Genomic DNA, 26,500 nt, shown 5'->3' with positions numbered 1-26,500 from the left:
TTTGTTTTTCTAATTGTGGTGTGTGTCTGGGTGAGTCCTGGCCAAGCCTTGCACAAGAGCTGGAGAGGGGCCCCCAAGCTCTGAACGATGAGTCAAATGCAGAGAAATCTGTCAATATGCCAATTTTTGTGTTTTGTTTTACTCCAACCTTTATTCTCTGACTATCTGACTATTAAATATGTAGTCTATGTTTTTAAATGTTATGAATACGCATACTGTAGTCCTGACCAAGTCCAGTTAAAGAGCTCGATATGGGTCTTCAGGCGGTGCACTGTGGCCACCTCCCCTTTTTGCAGGATTAACTAGAAGGACAAGTGTTGTTTTGCAATTTTATTACACGTTCACAGGATTCTGCCACAAACATTTTTGAATGAATGTAAAAGTAATTGTAGCTCCACCCAAAGTTAGTGATTGGAAGCGTGTGGGAGGATGGGTCAAAGAATGGGTCAAATGCAGAGGGCGATATTCCCACAGGGACAATAAAGTCTGCTTCAACCCAACCTTCTACCTTTCCAAGATTGGCTTTGGAAGATAAATGCAACAATAAATAGCTGATTAAATTGCTGTGGTAGTTTCATTTATTGATTCAGACCTTGAGACCTCATTTAATGAAAATATAAAAGTATGTTGTTTTTTTTGTACATTTTACAAATATCGACTGTTTCGTCTGAAGATTTTTTTGTTTTTTAAGGTGCTTAAAATCAGGTGGAAAAAATAGGTTTGGACGCTAGGCAGAGTTTAGAAGTTTAGGTCAAAAACATACAATCTATTTATGCATGAAGTATTTTATCCTCGTTGCCTGGTTCATATACGGCCTGGCAGGCTCTAGATTAAGACGATTTGGATACTAGAGACAGTATAAAGTGTAGCTCATATTGTGTAGACTTAGTTCTGGTTTTCACTGGATTTTGATCAAACAAATATTACATAATTTGACCAATATTCACTCCAGTCTTTTTTATATCGAGAAATACTTGGCAATAATTGGTACTGCTCATGCCATGTTTATATACTTTTGGATGTGGTGCAAAGCTTTTTTGTAAATTCAAAGTTGCACAAAGTTGCAACCACAAGCCTTCTTTTCCAATCTTTTTGCAACCACAGATCAGCAACTTTTTAGTTATGACAAAAAGTCATTAGACTCAGTGCAGTGTTGAAATGGATGTCAACAAAATTAAAAATTAAATCACAGATCATTTACAAATCCATTCATTCTTAAAATACCATTAAGTCTGAGTATTAATGACCAAAGCCCAAACATTAGCTTTTATATTAACTAAACCATTAGCATAAAGCAGAATCATGTTTAATTCATTCTGTTTCCGGACCTATGCATACATTATCTTCCCCCATTACATCAAATAGCATCATTATTGGAGTCTGAAGTCTGAATTACAAGTACTTTCTTTATATTGAATTTTGTTAAGCTGAATAGATATCTAAAATCTAGAGCTGCATAATTTTATAAGAACTTTTTGTGACTTTTTGCAATTAAAGTTTTCAAATCAGGATTCAGGTCCCAGTGGACCTTAGTCGTCAGGTTTATTTGCAGCACTTATTATTCCCATAGACGACTCAAAGTTCAGTCACAAAAATATGTAAAATATAAAAAGTTCACAAACCATATCTAATACATGCACATAATTAAACAATCACAACAGTTAAAACACTTGAGTCAATTACTAAAATGTAATATGTGTTTTGGATTTTAAAATAGATTTCAAGATTCAGATTCATGGACTGAACTGCTTACATTTCCAAACATGTTCAAGATGAGCAATTTAATTAAAAAAATACTGGATTTTTTGTTGTTTTAAAAGGAAATTTGAATGTCTAAATTTGTGGCAATTCAAACTCCTCTCTTTAGGAAAGCTGAGAACAATGCATAAGCCACATGTTTTCTTTACTGCTCAATATTTCTATAATACCATTATAACAACCCAATGCTGTTTATTTCCAAATAGTTAAAAGCAGCTCCATTTGGCCTTTTGTAGCTTACGCAACAACAGTTTAACGGCTTTCACGTTTCAAAGCAGCAGAATTTAAAAGGCTTAGTTAACATGAATTTTTAAGCAAGAATTAATTCGTCTACACCCCAGTGAGTCGACGCAGCCTTTATTCCTTCCCCCTCTCCCTGCCGTTTTCCCCGCAGACCCAGTGGCGTGATCATTTCTCATTTGATTCGTTTTGCCTGGCAGAAGGCTGCTAAGCTCGCTGATACCATCTCCTTAAGAAGCCGACAAGTTGTCAGTAATGAAGGGAATTGCTTTGATCCGTCAACAAATAGGTCATTTAGACAGTGTCTGATTGCTAATGCTTTTTTTTTTCTCTTTCTACATTCTTCAGATGTTTTTTGTCTTCCATTTTTCATTCACCAGGGTTTTTATTTCTTTCTTCCCATTGGTGTCACGGTGAGCTTTTTGCAGCCCTGTCCTTTGTAAAGCGGAGATGAAAGATGCTCAGTGTTGAAATTACATCTCGCCTGTCAAAAATAAGACTGATAGAATTTAGTGGCAGCTTGAAGATACGTTTTCTTGACATGTTTATATTGGATTCCATTATGTACATCCGTGTTTACATGTGATTTATTATAAGACTTGTTATTTTGTCTGCTTGAAAGAAATGTTGTCACTCGCATTTGTTTGTTGTTGGCTAAAAAAAGGATTTGGAATGGGTGAATTTTGAGTGAATCTCCAGGGAACACTATCTATATATTTTTTGTTTTTCTTTGCCAGGCTCGGGTCTAGACCAAACTGACTCAGGGTGCACATTGAGTTTCAAAAGAGTGCAAAGATTGTACTATTCCATTAAGTGTCATTATCTACCACACCTGAAATGACAAAAACACTGTTAAATGAGGTTGAAATGCACCTTTTGCTCCCCTCTAGATGTTGAAGGTGATCCGTTTGCAATCCCTCTGTCGTCCAGGTATGGTCTGTCCAAGGGGTTCAGAAAGACAATATAGACATTAACAATTTAAAACTAAATATTATATCTTTTGAATGGGAAAAAGTCCTCAAAATGTTGCATTACAGGGAGCTGGCTGCTTATGAGGAAAAAAGAAAGAAACCAAATATTACAGAGGACCGAAAAATATCACATCTTTGTAGAGTAATTGAGCATAGCACATAGTTCTAAATGATAGATGACCATTAAACTCATTTGTTTCACATCCATGTTCTGTTCTGTCGGAGTTTGGCTCGAGGCGCAATTTTGGCGTGGTGATCAGACTGATCCCCCTCTGAGAAATCATTCTGGGCTTTAAAGCAAGCCCCACATCTGCTCGTCTCCTTGGATTTGAATGTGTCACATTATGACAGTAAAATATAGTACTACAGTTTTTTTTCATTTAAAGCATGCATTTTTACTGTGAGCGGGTTCACCTCTCAACAGATTATAATCTGTAACTTGGCTTGGTAATGTCACTTGCTTGTCTCTCTGGAGATAGATTTGTTCGATGCCATACTGTGGAAGATACTGGGGATATTCTGTCTCTATGGAGATTTAGCTCCCTCTAAAGTGAAATGTACTTTTTTTTACTTCCTATTAATACATCTCTACTTTGCCAATCGGCTAAGGTTCTGCTTTATGTGTTTCTAGTTTATGTAGTTGTTTTGAACTGGTCATTACCACTCAAAGTAGTGCCAAAGAATGACATTCAAATGTTTTCATTCCTGATCATTTGTGCTCGAAGCACAGGAGCATAACACTTCAATGCACCAAATACTAGCACACTTTGAGTTTATCCAGCAATTCATGCACAACCATCTCAGAGAAGCAAATAAGGGTAGTGTGGATCTGGCATCATTCCTTCACCATTTTAACTTTGTGGGAGGGAGCGCTAATTGGCTGGAATGAGTCTGCTAACATGCAACACTGAATCTATCCTCCCCTCGAGCACCAGAAGACTTCGGAAACCCGAGTTGTGGAAATTGTGAGGGCGGGGAAAACCCAAATGGATTTATGGAAGAGAGCTCTCACTTCCTAACTGGTGAGGATTTATACTCCACTGCCAAGGCCCGACGGATGGGAGTAATGTCATTTCTCATGCATGACTTCTGTTTCTACCTTGTGGAGGAAGATGCAAGGGGAGAGGAGAAGTGACAACGTTGTAGACTTTTTATATTATTATTTTTTGAACCATTATTGTTGGTGAGACACTGAAATCAATGTCATTTCACCGTTTTGACCTTCCACAGCATGTGCTCCCATTTCAGTAAACCCAATTAAAAAAGAAAAATAAAGCTCTAATACGCACTCTACACTATATAATAATGCATTCATAACCTCCTTCTGCAATGTTTTTTGTCGTCTACGTTTCTCACAAACAATCCACAGGTAAATACAGTATTCACAGTACATTATTTATTTTATTGATTTGGGACCTCTAAAAATGTTTACGTTGAAATGTTTAATCAATTAATTCACCTATATTTGTGTATTTGTTTTATTCAGCTCTTGAAAAAAATATTTTAGATTAGGCCTAGCAAAATAATATGTCTGTTTGCCGTAACCCGACCAACCCGGTATGAAACTAGCCAACTGGAAAAAAAAAATATCAGCATTTTGTTGAAGAAACGTCAAAATCTTTTATTTTTCAATTATTTTGCTGACTCACCGACCGGTCTTTCCTAAAACCGCCGTGTCGAATATTTTTATCACGTTGGTAAACCTGACTTTCATCCCAAAGAACTGACAACGCACCGCGCAACGCACGTGCAACCTCATATTCAGTCCAAAACAGAACGCGCATAGATGTCATTATATTGTCTTATATAAGTTGGTTAGCCTCTGTCGGCTATTCAAAAACATCTGTATCTCAAAAAGTGTAACCGCTAGATTACTTTTCTCAGGTCTAAAAAGAAAACTTTACAAATTTGATTCAGTAGGCTATTTTATTTTTTATGGGGCATGTTTGTTATTTTAAATATCAAACATGGTCTTATTTGTAATATATTGCTTGCATTTGAAGTGTGAGGGTTGTTTAAGTGTATAACATTACCTAAGAGTCCTAAAATTTACACTACAGCAGCAAAAATGTAAAATAATGCTGAGGCAGACTTGCTCTATTGCAGGTCATATAGGGTTAATGTTTCCATATGCCAGCAGCATTAAAACGTAGAGAGCTTTGTTGTTAATTATCTTTCAACTTTATTCCGTCAGTGTTGCCACAGGAAACCAGTCAAGACAGTGATTTGGCAAGTTTCTATTCGGTCTTGCCTGAGGAGAGAAATATGCTCTTGGGCAATATTTGAACTAGTTATTTAGGGCAGTTCAACCTTGTTTACTGTAATGAGTAAGATATTCAGGCTCAAAATGATACTTTAGCTTGCATACCAACAATTGCCTCTATAATAAGCTTCAAAAAGATTCAAACGGAACTCTACTTTGAGACACTGAGAGTTCACATTGTGCATAAAGTTGTTCCTTGTAGTGTTAAACTGGTTTATTTTAGTGTTGTGTGAATGGAGGCCTGCTGCTTGTTAATTATAAGAGCTGTCAGCGGTGATTCAAGCAGATATGTGCGGGGCATTTTGACACTCTTCTCCCTCTCTCGCTCCACTCGCTCCTCTCAACGGCCCAAAGGAAAAACATACACGGACTCACGCACAAATAAATAGCATTAGTGGGATGTTGTGACAGCCCATCTCGCAATCTCGTCCATTCATTTGTGTTTGTGTGATGCACAAAACATGTCTCGAATGCCGCGGAAAATTCTCAATAAAGAGGAGTCATTATGTCCTGTAGTGTTGAGACGGATGATGACGGAAAGGACGGAAGTGTAAAATGATACTATTAGTTAAACTTAAAAATAAAAATATGGAGAATTCGGTTAATCTGTTTAATCTTATTTCAATTTATCAGGCAACGTTTAAAACCATTCTTTGCTTCTTGCAACAGCACCATCTCAAAATGACACGAGTACAATCGACAGAACAGAACTCAGAGGTTCCATATTCCACAGTAGGACTTTAAAATCATCTGTTGGATTTTAAGTGTTTGTATTGCTCAAAAATAGGTTTAAAACATCATTCTAACCATTGGTCGGCTTGTCTCTCCACAGACCTGTAACTTAAGTTGGTGGAGTAGATTTGAGGTCATACTGCGAAGCATTTCAGGCAAAGCAATAACATCTCCATGGGGACAAGTGTGCGGCAGATCATCCACCAGAAAAGTTACATGGTGCAGGAGGAGTTACAGAATCATCAATGAAAATCCAACAATTAGATCTCCAAACGAAACAGTTTAACCATTCATACCATCAACAATAGCAAGTCAACATGCTAACCAAACCGTTAGCATGATCGTTAACGTTTCTTAACTCATTTTATTTAGTTCTACCAGTTGAATTGCTACCCCACACTGTGTTCCAAGGGCTACACCAGCCTCTGCAGCCTGTTTGCCACTCACTTAGGTTTGCGGCCGTAAAATGATCCCTGGATGTCGTCTATATTGTACCCAACCAGTTTTATGAGTCACCACCAGATAATGACAATAAGTGCAATGGACGTTGACAGTGATTTTTGTGCCCCTTCCGGTGGTAGGACAAATCAGGATGACACCTGTCTAATACACTATGTCCTTCCCTTGTCCTTGTTAGTTGCTCCAGCTATTTTCTCAGCAGGCTTGAATTCCTGTGTGTCAAAAGTGCAACTAAATTGGTGTGACGAGTGGTGAAAGATGGAGACAACCTTTTTTAGAGACTCTTGTGCACTGGGTTCACTCAAACTCTCCAGCGGAAGAGTCATTTATTCTAAAAAAAAAAAAAAAAAAATCCATTTGTGTACCAGGACAGAATGTTCCACATGCCACAATAAGTGCATGATTGAGTAATTTTACAGTATACAGCATAGTCATGATGTTAATGGACAGAAATAGTGCTATTTCTGAATTTGACAATGTACCACTCCATAATTTGTTCCAATTACACATCACTTCAGCCTAAATCATAGACCCACTGGGACACTTAAGGCAGCTTTTAGTTGTCCATCTTTAACCAAAATGCAAGGCTTTTTCATAAGCAAGATCTTCTTTGGCTGTTTACAAGTACATCCTGTTATTTAATTTCTGAGAATAAAATGGCTGCATTGACATATTATTCAAGGTTTGTGTCCCCCTCCACACACACACACACACACACACACACACACACACACACACTGAAAAGCGTAATTATTATCATTTCTTCTTCTGTGTAATTGTTGTCATTACCTCCGTGGATTACCTCCAGCAGGTCATTACGCTCCCGCATCATGTGCCTGTCAAAGTGTACATCACATTTATTGAAAGGGCGCGGGCAAACTGAAACTCAAACCGAATGCATATCGGGCTCCCCGCCGCAGCTTTAATGGAATATTTGAGTATGTTGTAGACTGAAATGCCAAACTCTGATGGACAGACATGTGGGCGTCTGTGGCAGTGACCCGTGTTCAAAGAAATAATGTGAAAAATCTAATGTGGTGCTAGTGGTATGAAGAGAATAGAACAGGCAATAGCTCTTATTCAGTGTAGATCATCTTTACATTTTTATATCCTAGGAGACAAGGGCAATAGTTACTTTTTTATGCATTTTAAAATTTGGTTTATATAGGATTTTGAGTTTTAGGACATCAAGTAGCTGTAGATGAAGCTGTAGTAGATACCTATATTAACAAGAGGATTAGTAGTCTATAATGAATAACTATTACCAATATAGTGGGGCTTTGGGACAGTAGTATTAGTTGTTTGTTAGTGGCCCTGGCAGTGCATTGGAGTTGATAATGCGGTGTTAGTTCAATCAATCAATCAATCAATCAATCAGCTTTGTCTTCAAACAGGGAAATTTGAGGCAATTTAGACCGTACAACATTGATAGGCACAGTAGAACTCAACCAATTCAAGGCCAGCAAATGATCAAAGCAGTCATAGCCCTCGTGCTATCTTCAGGCCTGGAAGACCCACAGGCATCTGAACCGCCTCCTCTCCTGAACATGAAAAAGTGTTTATTCTTTTTTGTTGTTGAATGTTTAAAAATGAATAGTAAAGAAACAGTCAGACATTATTAAGAACATCAGTGTGTGTTTTATTACAATCCGACCATATTCACTGAGAAATGTGTCTAATGAGGAAATTCATTTTGATAAATGCAGAGGTGCAGATGAACCACGTAAACACACAACTACTTTCACTGTCTGCCTTTTATGAGCCCCAACTGGTCCCACTTTTAAATGATATTTTCTTGGCCTGATCCGCACCATGAGCCCGCTGCCCGCACATCCCCCGTGAGTCAGGTTACAGTGTGGCCAGAGAAAGCTTTTACATGGTGGAGCCTGATGTCTCTTCTATTCCGACTAACTAACCAAGAATCGCAGCACTGACTGATGAGAGTTTGCTATGCAACGCTTAACTTTTTTGATTGAGTGTGTGAGTAACGGGAGAGACATAAATATTTTTGCATGCACTACCAATCAGCCAATCACATGTTGCATTACTCCAACAACATTCATTTTGTTGTCTTAAGATATCCACAAACTTAGATTAATTTTTTGAGACAATAAATTTAGGAGACATTTTTATCTTGTTGACATGTTTCAGCTGCTTAACTGCAAGTCATCTTCAGAACGGTGACCACCGTTGGCGACATGTCACTTATCAGTGTATGATAGGCTGAGGCCACGCCTCCTGGAGAAGCATGTCCCATGTGTGGGATAAGAGGAAGCCCCCGTTGTCGCGGTTGATGCTGTCCGTGCCTCGCTTTCTGATTTCAATGGCCTCCTTGATCCAGTGATTGAACTTGTTGTTCTCTGATCTAATGACGTGTTCCCTGTCCCAGCCCATAATGTGGTCAATTTTTTTGCAATGATCTGATATGGCTGACTTTAGATTCTCTTGTTCTCCTGTATTGTTTTGTACAAATGTTCTGCCACGTCACATGTAAGTGTTAGATTTTACCTAAAAGACAATAAATCATTTACATTTATTTTAAAAAAACATCTTTTATATTTGATATAAAATATAATGCATTGGTAAATTGTGAAAAATTAATCTATTTTAATACTCTTACATATGTTATAATATTATATGATATATGACCTTAGCTGGTAGAAATCTTCTCAAACTGGACCTCGGTGAATGTTTAGTAGTGACTCCTGCTGTATGTAATATCTATATTTAACTTATTTAATTTTTTTTTAATGGTTTTATTGAAATTTTATTTTGATATTCTGTACATGTTTTGTGAACACAGGGTCCCATAATAAAGAGAGCTTCTCTCATCTAAATGTCCTAATTGTGTTTTGATCTGTCTGCAGATCCGCTCAGACCAGGACCAGGACATCTCCATCCGGTACAGCATCACCGGGGTGGGCGCCGACCAGCCGCCCAACGAGGTGTTCAGCATCGATCCTGTGGTCGGCAAAATGTTCGTCACTAAACCTCTGGACCGCGAACACCGCTCCTCCTACCACGTAAGAGAGTCTACGACAACAGTCTCTAATGGCTAATCTTGTTTTGCTTAGAAGATTTATAAATGAATGTTATTTTGACATTTGGAGGAAAAGTGAATTGAAATCTAATCAAACTAAATTTTAGGTTTTAGTTTCAAGTGAAGTCATTTAAAAAATTGCTTACATTTTTTTTTAAATAATTCATCCTGGAGAAAAGGGGAATCAAAAAGCATAAATCATCCACAGAAGATAACAAAGCATCAGTGTCATTTTTGTGCTGCTTCTTAGCAGTGGCAGGTTTAAACAAAAGTGCATTTGGACAAAACCTTTTATTTAACAAAAAATAAGGTGCTAGATTATGTATTATTCCTACCAAAGGGAAGACAGAGATTAATGCACTAGGTGAAGATCATATTTTGGTGGTGGACCCCCTAAAATAAAAGTTACATAGTGCACTCTAATCTTTCTCAAATAATATGTCCCATTTTTATTAGCTGGCCAAGTCCTTTTGGTAAATCTGGTCTTTGAGCTTCAGTAGAACATGCAGTTCCGTGACGTTGATGTAGTACACCTCCACAGTGGGTTTATCAGCCTCTCTGTCTCAGCCGCTGTATCTGTATCTGCTGCTGTTTGTATTTATATGGTAAGCTGCTCTGAGTTAGAGTCCCAGCGAACACCAAGTCCAGCTCTTTAGTGCCGGCTGAGCAGATTTATGTCCGAGTTTCTCCGATCAATGAAATGATTTGTAAAAAAAAAAAAAGAAAAAGGCCCGCTTAGACTTTTTGCTGTGCACAAAAAGGCCGTATGCAGGCAGCGCAGTCCAAGCAGAGATTTACTAACATGAAGGAGTGGAGATCAATCAAATGTCTTCTTTCAGTGAATGGCAGTTACTTATAAAAATGTAACTGGCCTTCCACCTGATTGTCTCTATGAAAATTATATTGCTTTACCTGGAATGTATAGAATTACACATAAATGGCTTGCCTTCAATTGCAGGAGTTTTGTTGCTAAAAATAACATATATACCAGGCAAAACAAAGTCATCCCCATGGTGACAAGAAGATAGCATACTTCCTCTAGACAAGTTGCATAGTGCAACTACAATATAGCATTGAGACAAGAGGAACTTTGAGACAGCTAAGTATAATAGCTTTTATACAGGTATAATACATTTATAAGATGAGATGCAGTTGGAATTTCTCTGCCCTTCAACAGGAAGTAGATAACAGGAAGTAAAAGAAAGTCAAATTTAAAAGTGTACAATAACCCATATAAGCATTGTTGAAGAAAAAATACTTGTTTTAAAAAAATAATGGGAAAAAGCCAACAGCATATGGTTCAATAACTACAGATTTTGGGTTTACTAATTACACAGCTCCCTTTGTTTGAAGCAGAAGCTGGTGTCCAAAAACATTCATTTCACAATCACAATTATGTTTGAAAGTAGATGAATTACCTGTCTGTGTTTGTGCTTATATAATACTACCTCATTCCAGTCCAAAATAGAGAAGTTGTATTCTGCAGCTTTTTTTGTTTACTACACGCTTCATACAAGGACAAAACAAAGTTATGGCCAACTTCCTCTTCATTTCTAAAAGATGTCAGAAATGTACAAACGTGCTACTACTGCGGATGCATCGTTATGAGGGAAGAACCTTGAAGCGCTTGTGTTTTTACGCTTTATCTCTATCCAGACTCTACCACTGCTGTACTCTGGGCTCCCTCCCGCTCGCTCCCCTGTATGCGCTTGGAGATAATAACTTTAATGTGGACCTTGAATTACATTTTGTCTTCTTTAAACATGGCGGTAATCTCTGACTCCTGCTGTTATTGAATTAGGTTTGGATGTGGGACGCGCGGGGTGGAAAGAGGAGAGAGGAGGGATAGGGGAATAAGATAAGGGTCCGTGCTCAGGCCAGAGATGTGATAGGCGATGGCAGCACATGGATATTGGGTGCGGGGATGGATCAGACAATGCAGCGGGGGAAAAAAAAGTCGCATTAACCTCGGGGAGGCCTGGGAATGCAATCGGGAGCGAGGTGCGGAGTGGGAAGCAGATGGGAGAGAGGGGAGTGAGGATGAGGAGGGGAGCATCTTCAGAGGGGCTGATAGACGAGGCTACTTATTCTATTTCCTGCTGCGCTTAGGGCTATTTGAGTTATCAGGCTCACGTGGCTCAAGCCGTGATCAGGTAGTTTTAGTTCCCATCAGGCTTTGCACACGTGGAAGTTATCCGCCGTTCTTTTACAAGTTTGAGGTAAAAAGAGTACACACAGTATAACTATTAGAAGACTTGGCATGGTGTTACAGAGGGACATGTTATGTAACCATGGTGACTAAATCTGCATCTGCATAAGTCCAAGCTCTCACTCTGTAACCATAAAAAAGAAGGAAAGAAAATCTGGCTCGTATATAACAAACAACTCAAATGTTTTGAAAGCTGCATTCTCCATTTTTTATAGCAAATAGGTACATTTTGTTTTTCTCCCCCATAAAGTGTAATGTAAAAGCAGGCCTTTGTGTCAAAACCATTGTGCGCTGTCTTCATCTATTTATGAAACATTTTATCAACGCAAAGAAAGAACAGTGTTGATAGCTTTGGGATGAAAGCTGATTGGCTGTGCAAGGGTGGTCCACCCTGCTTCACTTCTCTGTCTGTAAAAGCAGTTCTAAACATGTGCCAGTGGCCAAAAGATACATACATTTGAAAACTAGGGTTGTGCTAAAGGGTTTGTCAGAACTTGGAAGTTGTTCAACATATTTAAATATCTACTTCCTCCTTTCAAAGTTTGAAAAATAGGTATCCCAGCTATAAAAACTTTAAAAATGTGTTTTGTGCTGTATTAGCCTCCTTTTAAAGCAGAACTAAGTAACATCTTTACCTTATTAAATATATTTGTAAGGGCATTTGAAGTGTCCGTTGTCGCCCCCTGCTGTCTCTGGGCGGAAAACCAGCCTTGCTACAGGTCACGTTAAAAGAGTTTATATGTGATTACATATACCTTACTTTGCTAAAATACTTTCGAGTCTGTTCTTTGACATGTATTTTCACAATGGAGCTGCAGGGGGAGCTCTATTGCTAAAGTTACTTAGTTCTGCTTACAAGGAGCCAAACAGATCCAAAATGTCAAAATGGGGAAAGATGATGTTCCACACTGGTTGGCTGTTTACCTGAAATGGATTGCTGACATTTCCCCAGTATAAATATTAACAGTATTTTGAAATGGCGTGTAGATACAATCTGTCTCCGTTTTCATATCATATAAACTAAACATCCCTGGTGCCTCCACCTGACTGTAATCTCCTTGAATAAGTCATGTTCCAGGGATGAAAACATTCCCAGGTGAAAGCGCAGTAAATCAAAACACAACTATGGAGAAAGGCACCAGGCTCCTATTGAAATGCCACTTCAGGGCCGACCTTCACACCCAGAATGAAAAATAAACCAGGAACATTCTTTTAAACTCAGCACTTCTAATAATCTGCTCATTTCCTCTTGTTCTGCACATTCTTTATTTTTCCAATAGACTTCATAAAACCCCAGCCGGTCAGGATATATCTTACACCACGTATTGATTTCAGTAATAAGTCTGTGTCCAAACTTTGAGAGCGAGACTTGGCAATTCCATTGATCTGAGCACAACTGAGGAGAATTTGAAATGAGAGCAGATTGTTTGGGTGGGTGTTTCAGAGTTTTTAAGCAGAAAGGGCAAAAGTGCGTTCGCCTGTACTGTTCAGTGTGGAATTTGGCACTTTTTTAAAAATGAAAATACTGTATTGTAATTCAGCCACATGCCCAAAGGTTTACACTTTCACCACAGCACTAACCAGTGAATCACTCCGTAATGAATCGTGTGTGATCGGTGGCTGTTGTCGTGGTCGTGGCGACCTTCAAATAATAATGAAATCAATACTGTGTCAATCATAAAATATAATCAAAATGGGAACGTTAATTCAACAAATGAATGCATGGATTAATTTAAAAAAAATTAAAATAACTAAATTGTCTAACAGGCATTAATCCGCTATAATCAATCAATACATTTTAAATGTTGCTATATCAAGTGCTTTGACAACGCTACAATAGAAATTCAAGCCATTAGTGTTTTTGTTCTGTTATCCCTGGTTTGTGGCAAAAAATAAGACCAAAGTACTAGTGTTTTAAAAGAGCTGTGACTGAATGAAAGTGTGCACTGTTACAAATTGGGTAACATCTATGAAAATGTAATTATCTGCTCCATTACAGCAGCAATAACGTGCAAAACGAGTCTGCTTCAACCAATGAACTCGTGCCAGTAAAAGTTTTTTAAAGTTTTTAAGGACAACTATTGCTGTAGAATATTCTACTGGGTTTTGTATAACAACACACTAAAATCTGCTAAAACCACATTAAAGGCATTAATATGTTTACTATTCAGTGTGTCAGTAAATACAAGTGAATGGTAAAAGCATTATTGATGAAAAGAAATGATCTCCACTTAACCTCCACTTACTATGTATTCATAGTATTTCCTCTTCTACACACTCTGGGAAATGGTTTAATAGGCAGAGAGGGGAATGAGAGGAACATGTCTTAATGTTTGGTCTTTTCAGCCATGGTGAACACAGAAAAGTAGCTTTTATTGCTTTAAGATGAAATCCTCTGCACTCTTCGAGAGCAGGTTAGAGAAATACTTACTACATAAATAAATAAATGGAATAATCTCCAATACATCTGTAATAATGTGTTACAAGCGTGAATACAGTTATTGAGGGAAATGATATAGTGTCAGTCCAGGGCAGGGTTCATTACAGTGGCTATGTAAGACAGGGCATCTGGCATTAACCAAGTAAATGCTTTTCCAACTCGAGGAAATAAAGCTTATAAGCATTAATCATTAAAAACTACATGTTATGTCCTTGTCTGCCAATGCATCTTTGTTATTATTAATAATTCATATGATTTCCTTTTAGCTGCGAGCTCACGCTGTGGACATGAATGGAAACCAGGTGGAGAACCCCATTGATCTGTACATCTTTGTCATCGACATGAACGACAACCGACCAGAGTTCAAAAACCAGGTGTACAACGGCTCTGTGGACGAGGGCTCCAAACCAGGTAACACCTCACTCAATATATGGTATGCAAAATGTAATTTTTTGAGCTTTCAACCATGTTATATTTTTGTTCCCTCATCAAAAACATGCCTGAAGTTGCATTTAGCTTCATAAGATAAGATATTCCTTTATTGTCCACACATGAGGAAATGTCATTGTTGCAACGCAGGTAGATACAGAGGAAAAGGACAGATAACTTATAGGAAGTTTAAAAAACACTCTTAATAGAAGAACTTTTATAAACAAAACTCTTATAAACAAAAACTCCTCTAGACAAAACCTCTCATATCTCAACATTCTAGATTGTTTGATTAATCCTGTTCAGAAAGTCCTTCACACAAAAATCATAACAGTTTAAGACCTAAAAGAGAAGAGTGCAAGTAGAATCCTTTCAGTCATATGCGCAGATAAACAAAACAGTTTTTATCTTAGATTTGAACATTGTAGTAGAGTAGAACCTGTCTCACATCTTCAGGAAGACTTCCAGATTTTAGCTGCATAAAACTGAAACGCAGATTCCCCATGTTTAGTCCTGACTCTGGCACCAGCAGGAGGCCGGTCCATGTGTAATCCTAACTCTGGCACAAGCAGGAGGCCGGTCCATGTTTAGTCCTGACTCTGGCACCAGCAGGAGGCCGGTCCATGTTTAATCCTGACTCTGGCACCAGCAGGAGGCCGGACCGTGTTTAGTCCTGACTCTGGCACCAGCAGGAGGCCGGTCCATGTTTAGTCCTGACTCTGGCACCAGCAGGAGGCCGGCCCATGTTTAGTCCTGACTCTGGCACCAGCAGGAGGCCGGTCCATGTTTAATCCTGACTCTGGCACCAGCAGGAGGCCGGTCCATGTTTAGTCCTGACTCTGGCACCAGCAGGAGGCCGGCCCATGTTTAGTCCTGACTCTGGCACCAGCAGGAGGCCGGTCCATGTTTAGTCCTGACTCTTTGGACCAGCAGGAGGCCGGCCCATGTTTAGTCCTGACTCTGGCACCAGCAGGAGGCCGGTCCATGTTTAGTCCCGACTCTGGCACCAGCAGGAGGCCGGTCCATGTTTAGTCCTGACTCTGGGCACCAGCAGGAGGCCGGTCCATGTTTAGTTCTGACTCTGGGCACCAGCAGGAGGCTGGTCCCTGTTTAGTCCTGACTCTGGGCACCAGCAGGAGGCCGGCCCATGTTTAGTCCTGACTCTGGGCACCAGCAGGAGGCCGGTCCATGTTTAATCCTGACTCTGGCACCAGCAGGAGGCCGGTCCATATTTAGTCCTGACTCTGGCACCAGCAGGAGGCCGGCCCATGTTTAGTCCTGACTCTGGCACCAGCAGGAGGCCGGTCCATGTTTAGTCCTGACTCTTTGGACCAGCAGGAGGCCGGCCCATGTTTAGTCCTGACTCTGGCACCAGCAGGAGGCCGGTCCATGTTTAGTCCCGACTCTGGCACCAGCAGGAGGCCGGTCCATGTTTAGTCCTGACTCTGGGCACCAGCAGGAGGCCGGTCCATGTTTAGTTCTGACTCTGGGCACCAGCAGGAGGCTGGTCCCTGTTTAGTCCTGACTCTGGGCACCAGCAGGAGGCCGGTCCATGTTTAGTCCTGACTCTGGCACCAACAGGAGGCCGGTCCCTGAGGTCCTCAGAGTCCGAGATGGTTCATATGGCACTAACATGTCCGATATGTACTTTGGTGCTAGGCCATGGAGAGACTTGTACACAAGCAGAGCTGCTTTAAAGTCTATTCTCAGAGCCACAGGAGCCAGTGCAGAGTACCAACATTATACTACTACATTCATTGCAACGAGAGAGTTTGGTATAGTTTCACGGCCGCAGGAATAGTTATGTTCACATTGGCATTTTTGTTCAATGTGATGTGGAGAATAATTATGCTAATTTCAACTGTCCAGTAGAAAAGTAAAATGTTTCATCATATTCAAAATGTGTTTTAAACAAAATCCTTGCAAGTCAATGGCAATATTTTTTTGGGTAATTTTTTAGAGATCTTCTAGATATGCACTTGATTTCATTGCATTCAGCTTACAAATCTTCATACAAGCTCTATCAACGTTTTCCAATAAAAACTAAATTAAAAATGGATTAAAGGTAGGTTTCTTTTAAATTAAAAAAAAAATTGCAATTTGTTGAAAATTCACCATGACAAACATTTTCGGCCAGATTTGATCCAATATGGCAGCTTCTTTTATCATTTAGGGCTGGGTCATAATATAATTCTTACATGTTCCCACATTAACTATTTTCGCGTGAGCGTCATATTTTTACTGCAGCTATTTTTGGCCCCATTGGCCCCATTTTAATAGTTTTTGAAGTGATGCTATTGAGCTGTCTTTAAGTATTTCTTCACAAGTCGCTCAAAATTAGAGCTCACTGAGGTCTAATTTTCGATACCACTCACTAGCATTATTCATCCTTGTTTATTACTCCATTTTTGCGATTTTCCGTGCTCCGAATATAATTTTAATTAGCCCCTCACCGGGACGATTGTTTTGCATAATATTTGTCCTTCAAACAAAATAAGACACATATTTTAACAAGGAGAGATTAATTAATTAAAAGAGACAAACCGGTTATAACATAGGTCACTTTTGGTGGTATACAGTAGAGGAAGGAGAAGAATATGATTTTTCTGTCAAGGCCGAGACACTGCTGGTGAAAAGGAGGAGATGCAGAGGCCAATGTTGCTGATATTTCTGCTGCTGCAGTTTAGCCGGGAAGAAGTGCACATAGCAGAAACAGTGGCGCAAGTTGAGATGCATCTTTGTTAAATAGCTTGAGAAATGATTGGTCGATTGGATGTGGGAAACAGGAATAGAAATTGAATCATCCTGCTTGAATTTGCACACACAGATATTTTTACTAGATGTAGGTCTTTACTTTTGGGTCAGTCAGGGGTCTATCAGGCGTTATGGGGTCGTTAAAACTTTTACTAACCTAGAGAACCTCTTGAGTGTTTCCCACTGGTTTTATTTTAGCTGGCAGATGATGAAAATGTCCCCTCCAGTGGCTTTTCATTTAGCCAGCGGCTGCAGTTGCCATAAAGCAAAGTCCCCTCATAGTGCCGAGGAGATTGGGGATTAAATGTACCATGCTGTAGCACCACTGGGTCATTTTCAGCCTAACCTCAGTGCAGAACAATGACACAGGGATGTCTGGTGTGTGCTGGTTTGTGAGCCTGATCCTTTATTACACCTGAGGAGATCACTAAAGGTGCGCAGGTGCCTTCTGTCCCTTCTCTTTATCTCCTCTCTATGTGTCTCCATATCCTCTGCCTTTTAGCGCTGGCCCACACAGTTTTAGAAAGGTCTCTGTGGTATCCGTGACATTCAGACAAACAATAATCATTCAAAAAAGGACTTTCAGAATTTAGAGTTCCAGTGGTTTCAATGGGAGGCCAATTACAGACTTGAATTAGTTTGCAAATTAAAGCGTCATTATAGGAGCCTAATCCTGTCAGGCGCAGCTTAGGACGCCCGTACAAAGGGGCCGCATTAAAGCCCTTTAGAGTGTGAATGAAATTACCCGCGTGATGTGTAACACGTTGTGGTTTGTCGTCTTCTGTCCCATCTCTCCACAAAGTAAGTAAGTTATTCATACAAGTACATTGCAAAAAACTATTCATAGTAACTAGATTCAAAACTTCACTCAAGAACTTGCATCTAACCTATGGCATGTGAGGCTTATAAAATAGAAAGTTAATGAATACCTCTTAATGCCTCTTCAGCATTAACTATGTGTATATACTTCAGTACAAAGTTTGTATTCTCACACGTATCCTTAAAGGAGTGAGTGAGACTTGGAATCAAACCAAATATGGAGAGTCCTTTTCCTCATTTTATGCCAGCGTTCTTCACCCGTGGCTCTGAGAGGTCCTTTTGAGTGCTCCCTGCGGCCCAGTCATCGACAAATGTTGCTTTGAAATGTAATGAAGTTTGAAATGGGAGCCACGCTAACAATTATCCTCGGACAGGCCCTGTCACTGCCACGATATCACTATCCGTGGCAATTAGAGGCGGCTGGAGCAGAGGTAGAGCGAGGCGTCTGGGGAGATGGCAGGCTCTGGGTGACAGCCAATCATTGGACAGAGTTTTATGAGCGCGAGGAAGCAGACGGCAAACAAGGCGTGCGTTCAAGAAGCAGGCTTTAGCGTTTCAGCCAACAGTCAGTCAGAGATCCTACCTGCGCGAGAAATCTGGATATATAGTACAGTTTATGTCAGCGCTGGTGGAATAGTTCTGCTACTCTTAAATCAAAATTAAATAGATAAACTTCTGTACATATTTGAGGCTGTAAAAAAGTGCAATGCATTATTATCATTCATTTAAAAAAGAAAGAAATAGCAGTAGTAGTAGCCTAGCAGTTGTAGCAAATATGTAATAATATCAATTCATTTACAGATAAACAAATGCATTAAATACTTTTTAATACTTGAGTGTTCACATTTTGTTGTAGGCCACCCCTCTGTGAGACAGATTGCTGATGTAAGGATGACTAACTCCCACCAGCACCGTACTCATCTGTGGGCCCCTCCTTCTCTCTCCTCAGGGACATATGTGATGCACCTGGCGGCGTTCGATGCCGATGACAACACCACTGCCAACGGGATGGTGCGCTACCGGATCCTGTCCCAAACGCCTCACAGCCCCATCCCAAACATGTTCACCATCAACAGCGAAACCGGAGACATCGTCACCGTGGCACCTGGCCTGGACCGAGAGGTGCGTCTGCCAAAACAATAATGCCGCGACAAAATATCAATGAGGCTTCGGGTGTTTTCGGAAATCAAACCAGACAATATTAGTTAAGTGTAGTTAGTGTGGTTTTCTCTTAGTAGTTAGATGTATGCGCTCGCTAAACCAATGAGTGGCCTAATGATCCAAAAACGAAATAATTCTCAGTCATCATTTTAATTATATTTGCGTAATTTCATTTTAATGCCTATAGTGCAGGTTTTTCACCCTGAAAATTATTATAATCATAGCTCAATTAGCAGCTCAATAACATTTACATAAAATATGGGTCTTGTCGTGATGAAATACTTTAGAGATTTAGTTCTGCAGTTTGGATGAAAAACAGCAGGCCCAGCCACCGTCCACTCTTATCTCTGTTTATGGAGCACCATTTGCTAACACATTTTTTACCTCGATGACACTCTGAGATGCAACTTCTTACAAATGTTTTGCGACCATTTGTCACCCTGGACATCCAGACTTTTTTTTTTTTTTTCCTTACAGTAAATTGCCTTCCCTCTGCGGTCACCTTGTTTATGCTGTTCTGAAAGTTGTGACAAGATCCAAAATGTGTTTATATTGCCACATGGGCGACGTGGCGGTGACAAGTCTGCAAAAGAAATGTCCAGGACAGATTCTCCTCCCAAACTGTCATATTGGTGACAGACCTATTAGCAACACATCACACAGCACTGGGCACCTCCTGTAGACATTTTCAGTTGTATCTTGTGTCCGTAAATGGTTCTGAGGTAAAGATGGAGTAGGATGTGGAATCTGAGAGATGCACAAAAGCCTACACGATAAAACATTAGTAATGATGGAAACGACATGAAGTAGGTGAAGAAAACGGGTAGATGAAGGGAATGCAGATGGTTAGAATGAGATGAGGAGTGATGTGTGGGGAGGTGGATTGACAGGAGAGACTGGGTGACAAGTGATGAGTGAGGAGGCACCAGAACAGACATGAAGAAAAATAAAAAGGAGCATGGTGGAAAGTTATTCTGGACTGCAATGTAACGATAAATGTACCTGCCCTTCTTCTAAACCTAAAAGTGTATATAAAAGCATGGTAGAATCAATCAATTCTTTATTTACAGTGCACTTCACAATAATGAGAAGACCAAAGTGTTTTTCTGGACATCAGAAAATGTTTCAAAGGTAGTTTTGATTTTAAAAAGTTGATTTTAAAAAACTGTCCAGTGGGGTCTCATTTATAAAACTTAATGTGGCATTCTCACTAAACGTGTGCGTCTGGACAAAACATTGTAGTTCATATTGTTCTCAGTTTTTGTATCAGATTGCTCATTTTCACCTCAAGTTGTCACATATGTAATGTTTTTGTACATAATATGCACTTTGTTAGACCCTGCATGACTTTATGATACATAAAAGCATTTTTTTAATCAAATCATTTCTGAAAGTAAATACACATATATATTGACCTCCTAAGAATACTTCCCTGAGTGTATATCCAGATTAAAGAGTATAATCAATATCAATATTTCCATTGAGTATTATGAAATATTGATATTGCAATAGTACACATTATCTAAGCTTGAAATGGTTTGGGATTATTTCCATTTGCTATGAAATGACCTCTATGTTTGGTATATGGTATATTACAAGTTAAACCTCTGTCCTGTGTACATATTTCTTCTACACTTATAGACTTTCACACTGTCACCTCTATTTCTCATTCCTTTCATGGCCAAACATGTACATTGACTTGATATTACTCCTCATCCTCACCTGCTCGGCCTGTATTTATCAGAGCCTGAGAGACAGCTCTGTCACAGCTTTGGCCTGGTGACATTGGCACCGTTATTCTGAAGCCTCCCACAGCAGGTCCAGAGTGTCAGGCTCAAGGGCACAAAAGCAGGAGGACACCGTAACAAAAAACTTCAAAACTAGGATTAGGTCTGTCCGGAAAAAAATGTGTTATCCTGCTAATACCTTTCACCCACTCCAAAGCAGCTTATTCAAATATGAGCTTAACTTTTTAGCCTTACATGTTTTGAAAAATGTCAGTACGGATTTATTATGTTGTTTTAACCTGTGCATTTATTAGTTTCCACAGTATTCTATTCTGTACGGTGGCCAATATTGGTTATTTGAGGCTCTGATTTGATCTTAACCATACATTTGATATTGAAGCTTAAAATATTTTACTATATTTTGTAATGAGTGAATAGTAGAGATGATTTTCATTGTCATCTAAAAACAAATATCAGTCTTGATAGAGGCAGCTGCAAATCCAATGTCAATTTAAGTGACATTATACGTATATTTTGTTGAATATTCTTTCTGTTTGAATGTTTTAAGTATATTTTTGTATGTTTTTTTTTTGTCTAGTACCAGTAGTAATGTTTGAAGTATCAGTAATAGTATAACATATTCTACAAACTACTCATTTATCATCATCTGGACAGACTTTAAAACACATGCCAGAGATGTTTGATCAGATACAGTGGCAATATGAAATAGAATTGACAAAGAAATAGTAATTTTAATCAATTATACACTTCATTTGTTAATCGTCTCTATCTAGAAGTCTTCATTCAGTTTGACTTTTTCTGGTTTAAATGTATTCAAAAAGTTCAAGTACAGTGTAAATAATCGTTTGACTAGCCGACTAATAAAGAAAATAAAAAACATTGACTCCACTATTAAAATAGTTGCTGCACAAACTTAAAAACATATCACTGATTATTTAAAGTCAAACAAAAATAACAAATACAGAAATATTTCTTCTTTGTCCAGAAAGTACTTGCCCCGTATCTTCTCTTTGCCGGTCCGAGCCCAGTTATTAAAAGTAAACCAAAGCAGATGTACAGTTCTTTACAGGTGCACACTACAAAGCAAAGTGCACTTCTTCTGGTCCACTGTTAGTCAGCATTTGGGCCCTTTGAAACTGAAAACTTTCTGTGTCTTCTCTCTCCTTCTGGGGCTATAGAGCTTTGGAGGTGTGAGCAGGAACGCACAGTTATTTCTGGTCGTCCGGCAGTTCCCATGAGGCTTCACTGCATCCCGGCCTGTCTCCTCTTGCACTCGCCTCTGTTCTGTACTTTTGAAATGCATTCTTCTTCCTCTTTCAACTCCCACTCTGCCTCTGTAGTGAGGTCTCCACTGGTGCTGCTGGACCAGTGCTACTTTTATTTCTACTATAAAGAAATACAGTTTGCCTTTTTCTATTTTTACTCAATACCGTTTCAAAATAGAGCAACATCTTGTCTTTAGTTTACATGTCTTTACTGTTACTTTCTATTCACAGATAACACTTTAAAATAAGGTTTCTTAGTAAACTTTTTTATAATGCATCAAAAAGCACTATTTGTTTATTAGGACTTTTAAGCTCTTTACCAGCCTTTATCACTTTAAAAAAAAAAAGTATAATAAGAAACTTATTCTTGTTTTTGGTTAATGGTCACATTTATAAGGTATTACATATAAGCCATCAACAAATGGCTAGTGCTTATTAACGCCTTATATAGAGTTAACTAAGTTTTAGAGTTTTTTTCTAAGTTAGAAGCCTTTTCATAATACTCTCTCTACCCAGGCTTGGGACTAGCAAAATAGCCTACTCTAGATTATGAAAGCCATAAAAGAAAGTGATTTTTTTAATTGAAAACCTTTAGTACTGCATTCAAAACTTAAACTAGAAAAGGGGAGCAAAGGTCAGTACAATATTTCTATTGTATTGTAAACGCTTATGTTGAAATCATTATCCTAAGTTTCAAATAGTCAATGGTTGGTTTTTGAGGAATACTTTTGGCTTTTTGAGTTTAGAATGGAAATATAGAATTTTGTTATGTTTATTTACTGCGCAATATTCAAATTTTCCACTTTTTTTTATGTTACAGCGTTATTCAAATATGTATTACATTCATTATTTGTCTCAAAATGTCTACAAACAATACCCCATAGTGAAGGACAGCATCAGAGAAGGTTGTTATTTGCAAATGTATTAAATGAAAAAACAAAAAAGCACATGTACTCAGTATTTGCTCAGTACTTTGTTGAAGCACCTTTGGCACTAATTACATTCGAGTATAATGCTTGGCACATCTTGTTTATGTATTTGTTTTGTATGGGCAGTTTCTTCCTGTGTGCTTCGGGTTGTTGTCGTGATGATGAACCTTCGCCCCAGTCTAAGGTCCAGAGCGTCTGGAGCAGGTTTTCATCAAGGATGTCTCTGTAACTGCTGCATTCATCTTTCAGTTGATCCCTGACTTGTCTCCCAGTTCCTGCCTCTGAAAAACATCCCCACAGGGATGGTACTGACCAGGTGATGGTGCCTGGTTTCCTCCAGACCTGATGCCAAAGAATGTCTTTGTTTCATCAGACCAGATCTTTTTAGTTTTTCATGCTCTGAGAGGCCTTCAGGTGCCTTTTTGCAAACTCCATGTGGCTGTCATGTGCCTTTTACTGAGGCGTGGCTTCCGTCTGGTCACTCTACCACACAGGCCTGATTGGTGAAGTGCTGTAGAGATGGTTGTTCTTCTGGAAAGTTCTCCTCTCACCAGAGAGACACGCTGGAGAGCTGAGTGACCATCAGGTTCTTGGTCATCTCCCTGACTAAGGCCCTTCTCCCCTGATGGCTCAGCTTGGCTGGGGGCCAGCTCAAGGAAGAGTCTTGCTGGTTCCAAACTTTCTACATTTACAGATGATGGAGACCACTGTGCTCATAGGAACGTCCATGTTTCTGTAACCTACTCCAGAGCTGTGCTTTGATACAATCCTGTCTCAGAGGTCCTTGGACTTCATGGCTTGGTTTGTGCTTTGACACAGTTGACTGTGGGACCTTTTATAGACGAGTGTGTGCTTTTCCAAATCAGATCCAATCAACTGAATTTATCACAGACAGACTCCAGTCAAGTTGTGAAAGCATCTCAAGGACGATCAGTGGAAAAACATACCCGAGCTCAATACTGAGTGTCATGACAAAATATTGTGCTTTTTTATTTTTTTATCAATACATTCAAATAATTCAATCAACCTTCTTTCACGTTGTCATTTGGGGATATTTTTGAAGACATTTGAGACAAATAATTAATTGAATGCATTTTGGAATGGGGCTGTAATATAAAATATATATATATATAAAATATATATATATATATATATTTGTCCTTTGTTATTCTACCACATTGCTAGGTTTACGTAAGCCTCAACTATATGCCGTATGTATCTTTTTTCCTCTATTCTCTGGAGAAGAATAGAGTCTAGTCTATTTTAGTCTGAATTGAAAGCAGTGTTTTTAAAGTCTGGATGAGGTTCTAAAGTCCATCACAACACACTTTGAAGAGCTTCTTGACTTTCACTCACCCCTTCTCACTCTCCAGAGGTCCTGTACCATACTCTGAGGTGTTGTTGTGTAGCTGAGAGGTTGAGATGCTTCCATAATTACTCCCTCGTCTAATTAAAATAACTCTTGTGCATATTCCGGGCCTGACAGGACTGTGTAGCTGGCATCTAAACACAGTATTGAAAAAGGGAGCTTCTGTACTTGGGTGTTAATGAGGTGCGTGTCTGAGGTTGGAGTTCAACGTTACTTCTAGAATCGCAATGAGAAGATGTAGTGGAGTCCTCCTGATGTGGGTCTGGTCCTAATTGGGATATTTGCTGGGTAATTAGCAGGTGAGGGAGACACTAGAGTTGTAATTGGGAAAATCGCAGTGACAAGATGCATTACACAGACAGTGGACTCCCAAGCTCCTTCCTTCAGCAGGCCCATTAACTGCCCCCAAGCAAGGGAAAAGACAGGGGGGATTGTGGGTAAAAGTGGGAGGAGAGGATCGAAAGGCTTAATGCAAAGAAAACACAAATACCGTAATTTACGGACTATAAGTCGCACCTTTTTTCATAGTTTTGGCCGGGGTGCAACTTATACTTATATTTATACTTATATATGTATACTCTGGAGCGACTTATATGTGATATTATTTGTTATTTTCACAATTGCAACCGCATTTCATACTCCAGTGCGACTTATACTCCGGTGCGACTTATACTCCGGTGCGAAAATACGGTAAACTATATTTCATCCTGGCAGTAGGTTGAAGTATAGAGTGTTGTAATCAAGGGCGGTGCAAAACCATTTTACATTTTGTAGGTGTTGATGAATTCTTTTGCCAAGTCAGTATTACTTATTGACAAAGACATTTTTGAGGTTGCCGTTCTGCTTGTAGCAAGATTTATTGATTCAAAAAGTGGAGAAAACATAAGTTGTCAAAACTTGTAGTAGTAAAACTTGTGGTAGTAAAAGTATTGTAGTCATAGTACTAGTTGTAATAGTCATGGTAGAAGTAGCAGTAGCAGTAGTAGTAAGTTGTTAGTAGTAGTTAGTAGTATAGTTGTAGTACATGATCTTTGTTTGATTTCATTGTGTATTTCCTGATATAAGTTGATCTACTTTCTGCTACAGTCAGTGTGATGTTTTCCCATGTCTTCTATATTTAGAAGACTAAGCTTCATTCTATGGTAAACTGGAAAAAGCTATGTTATATTCATGGTACAAGTTATAGAAGAGCTGAAGTAGATAGTTGTCATGGTAGTTGTCATATTCATAGTTTTTTTTGAAGCAGCAGTAGTCGTAGTAGTAGAAGTCGAGTCATAATCCTGTATACAAACGTCACTAGCGTCTAAATATCCTGCTGCCTTTTTATTCCCACTGACGCGCAACACGTACACTTAAAACAGCCATATTTCAGCCTGGCACTCTTGTCAATTGAAAAGCTGAAATTGCATTCATCTCTCTTTGATGTGATTGCTCCATAGATAGTACATTAATCTCTGTCAGAGGGATCATTGTCTTCACATCTGTCCGTCAGCCGCACTAAGTAACAAGTGTCTTTGACTGCGTTGCCGAGGGGAGGCTTCAGCGCAGCCTTGAGATATGATGAAGTCTGCTTGAACGATTTCACCTTTGAGCTCTCAGCTTTTCAAACCACAACCATGGACAGCTCCTGTAGAAGAAATAGTTTTCTTTTCAATCGCTATACAGTGAAGTCCTTCATTTTTTCCTGTTTGTGTCATTACAGAAAGTCTCTCAGTACACCATAATCGTCCAGGCGACAGATATGGAGGGTAACCTGAACTTTGGCCTCTCCAACACGGCCACGGCCATCATCACTGTAACAGACATCAACGACAACCCTCCTATGCTAACCTCCAGAACGGTAAGTACCTGCTAATATGCCATTGGGGTATTTAATGATTATGGGAGAGTAAGGGGGTGAAAACCAAGATCAGG

General features: G+C 39.2%; 1 protein-coding gene across 1 annotated transcript in view; it reads left to right on the top strand.

Moving 5' to 3' along the window:
* LOC140362778 (cadherin-4-like) overlaps positions 1 to 26,500 on the top strand; it is a 297,462-nt gene that overhangs the window by 233,874 nt on the left and 37,088 nt on the right. The window contains exons 6-9 of the mRNA XM_072448968.1: positions 9,291 to 9,446; positions 14,379 to 14,523; positions 19,064 to 19,236; positions 26,289 to 26,426. Coding sequence (XP_072305069.1) covers positions 9,291 to 9,446; positions 14,379 to 14,523; positions 19,064 to 19,236; positions 26,289 to 26,426 — 612 coding nt within the window. The remainder of the gene's footprint in view (positions 1 to 9,290; positions 9,447 to 14,378; positions 14,524 to 19,063; positions 19,237 to 26,288; positions 26,427 to 26,500) is intronic.

This window comes from Eucyclogobius newberryi, unplaced genomic scaffold (genome assembly GCF_026437365.1).
Source record: "Eucyclogobius newberryi isolate DKJ021-1_F unplaced genomic scaffold, fEucNew1.0.hap1 SCAF_17, whole genome shotgun sequence".
NCBI lineage: Eukaryota > Metazoa > Chordata > Actinopteri > Gobiiformes > Gobiidae > Eucyclogobius > Eucyclogobius newberryi.
Note: the sequence above shows the minus strand (reverse complement) of the source record. Positions and strands in the feature narration are given on the sequence as shown.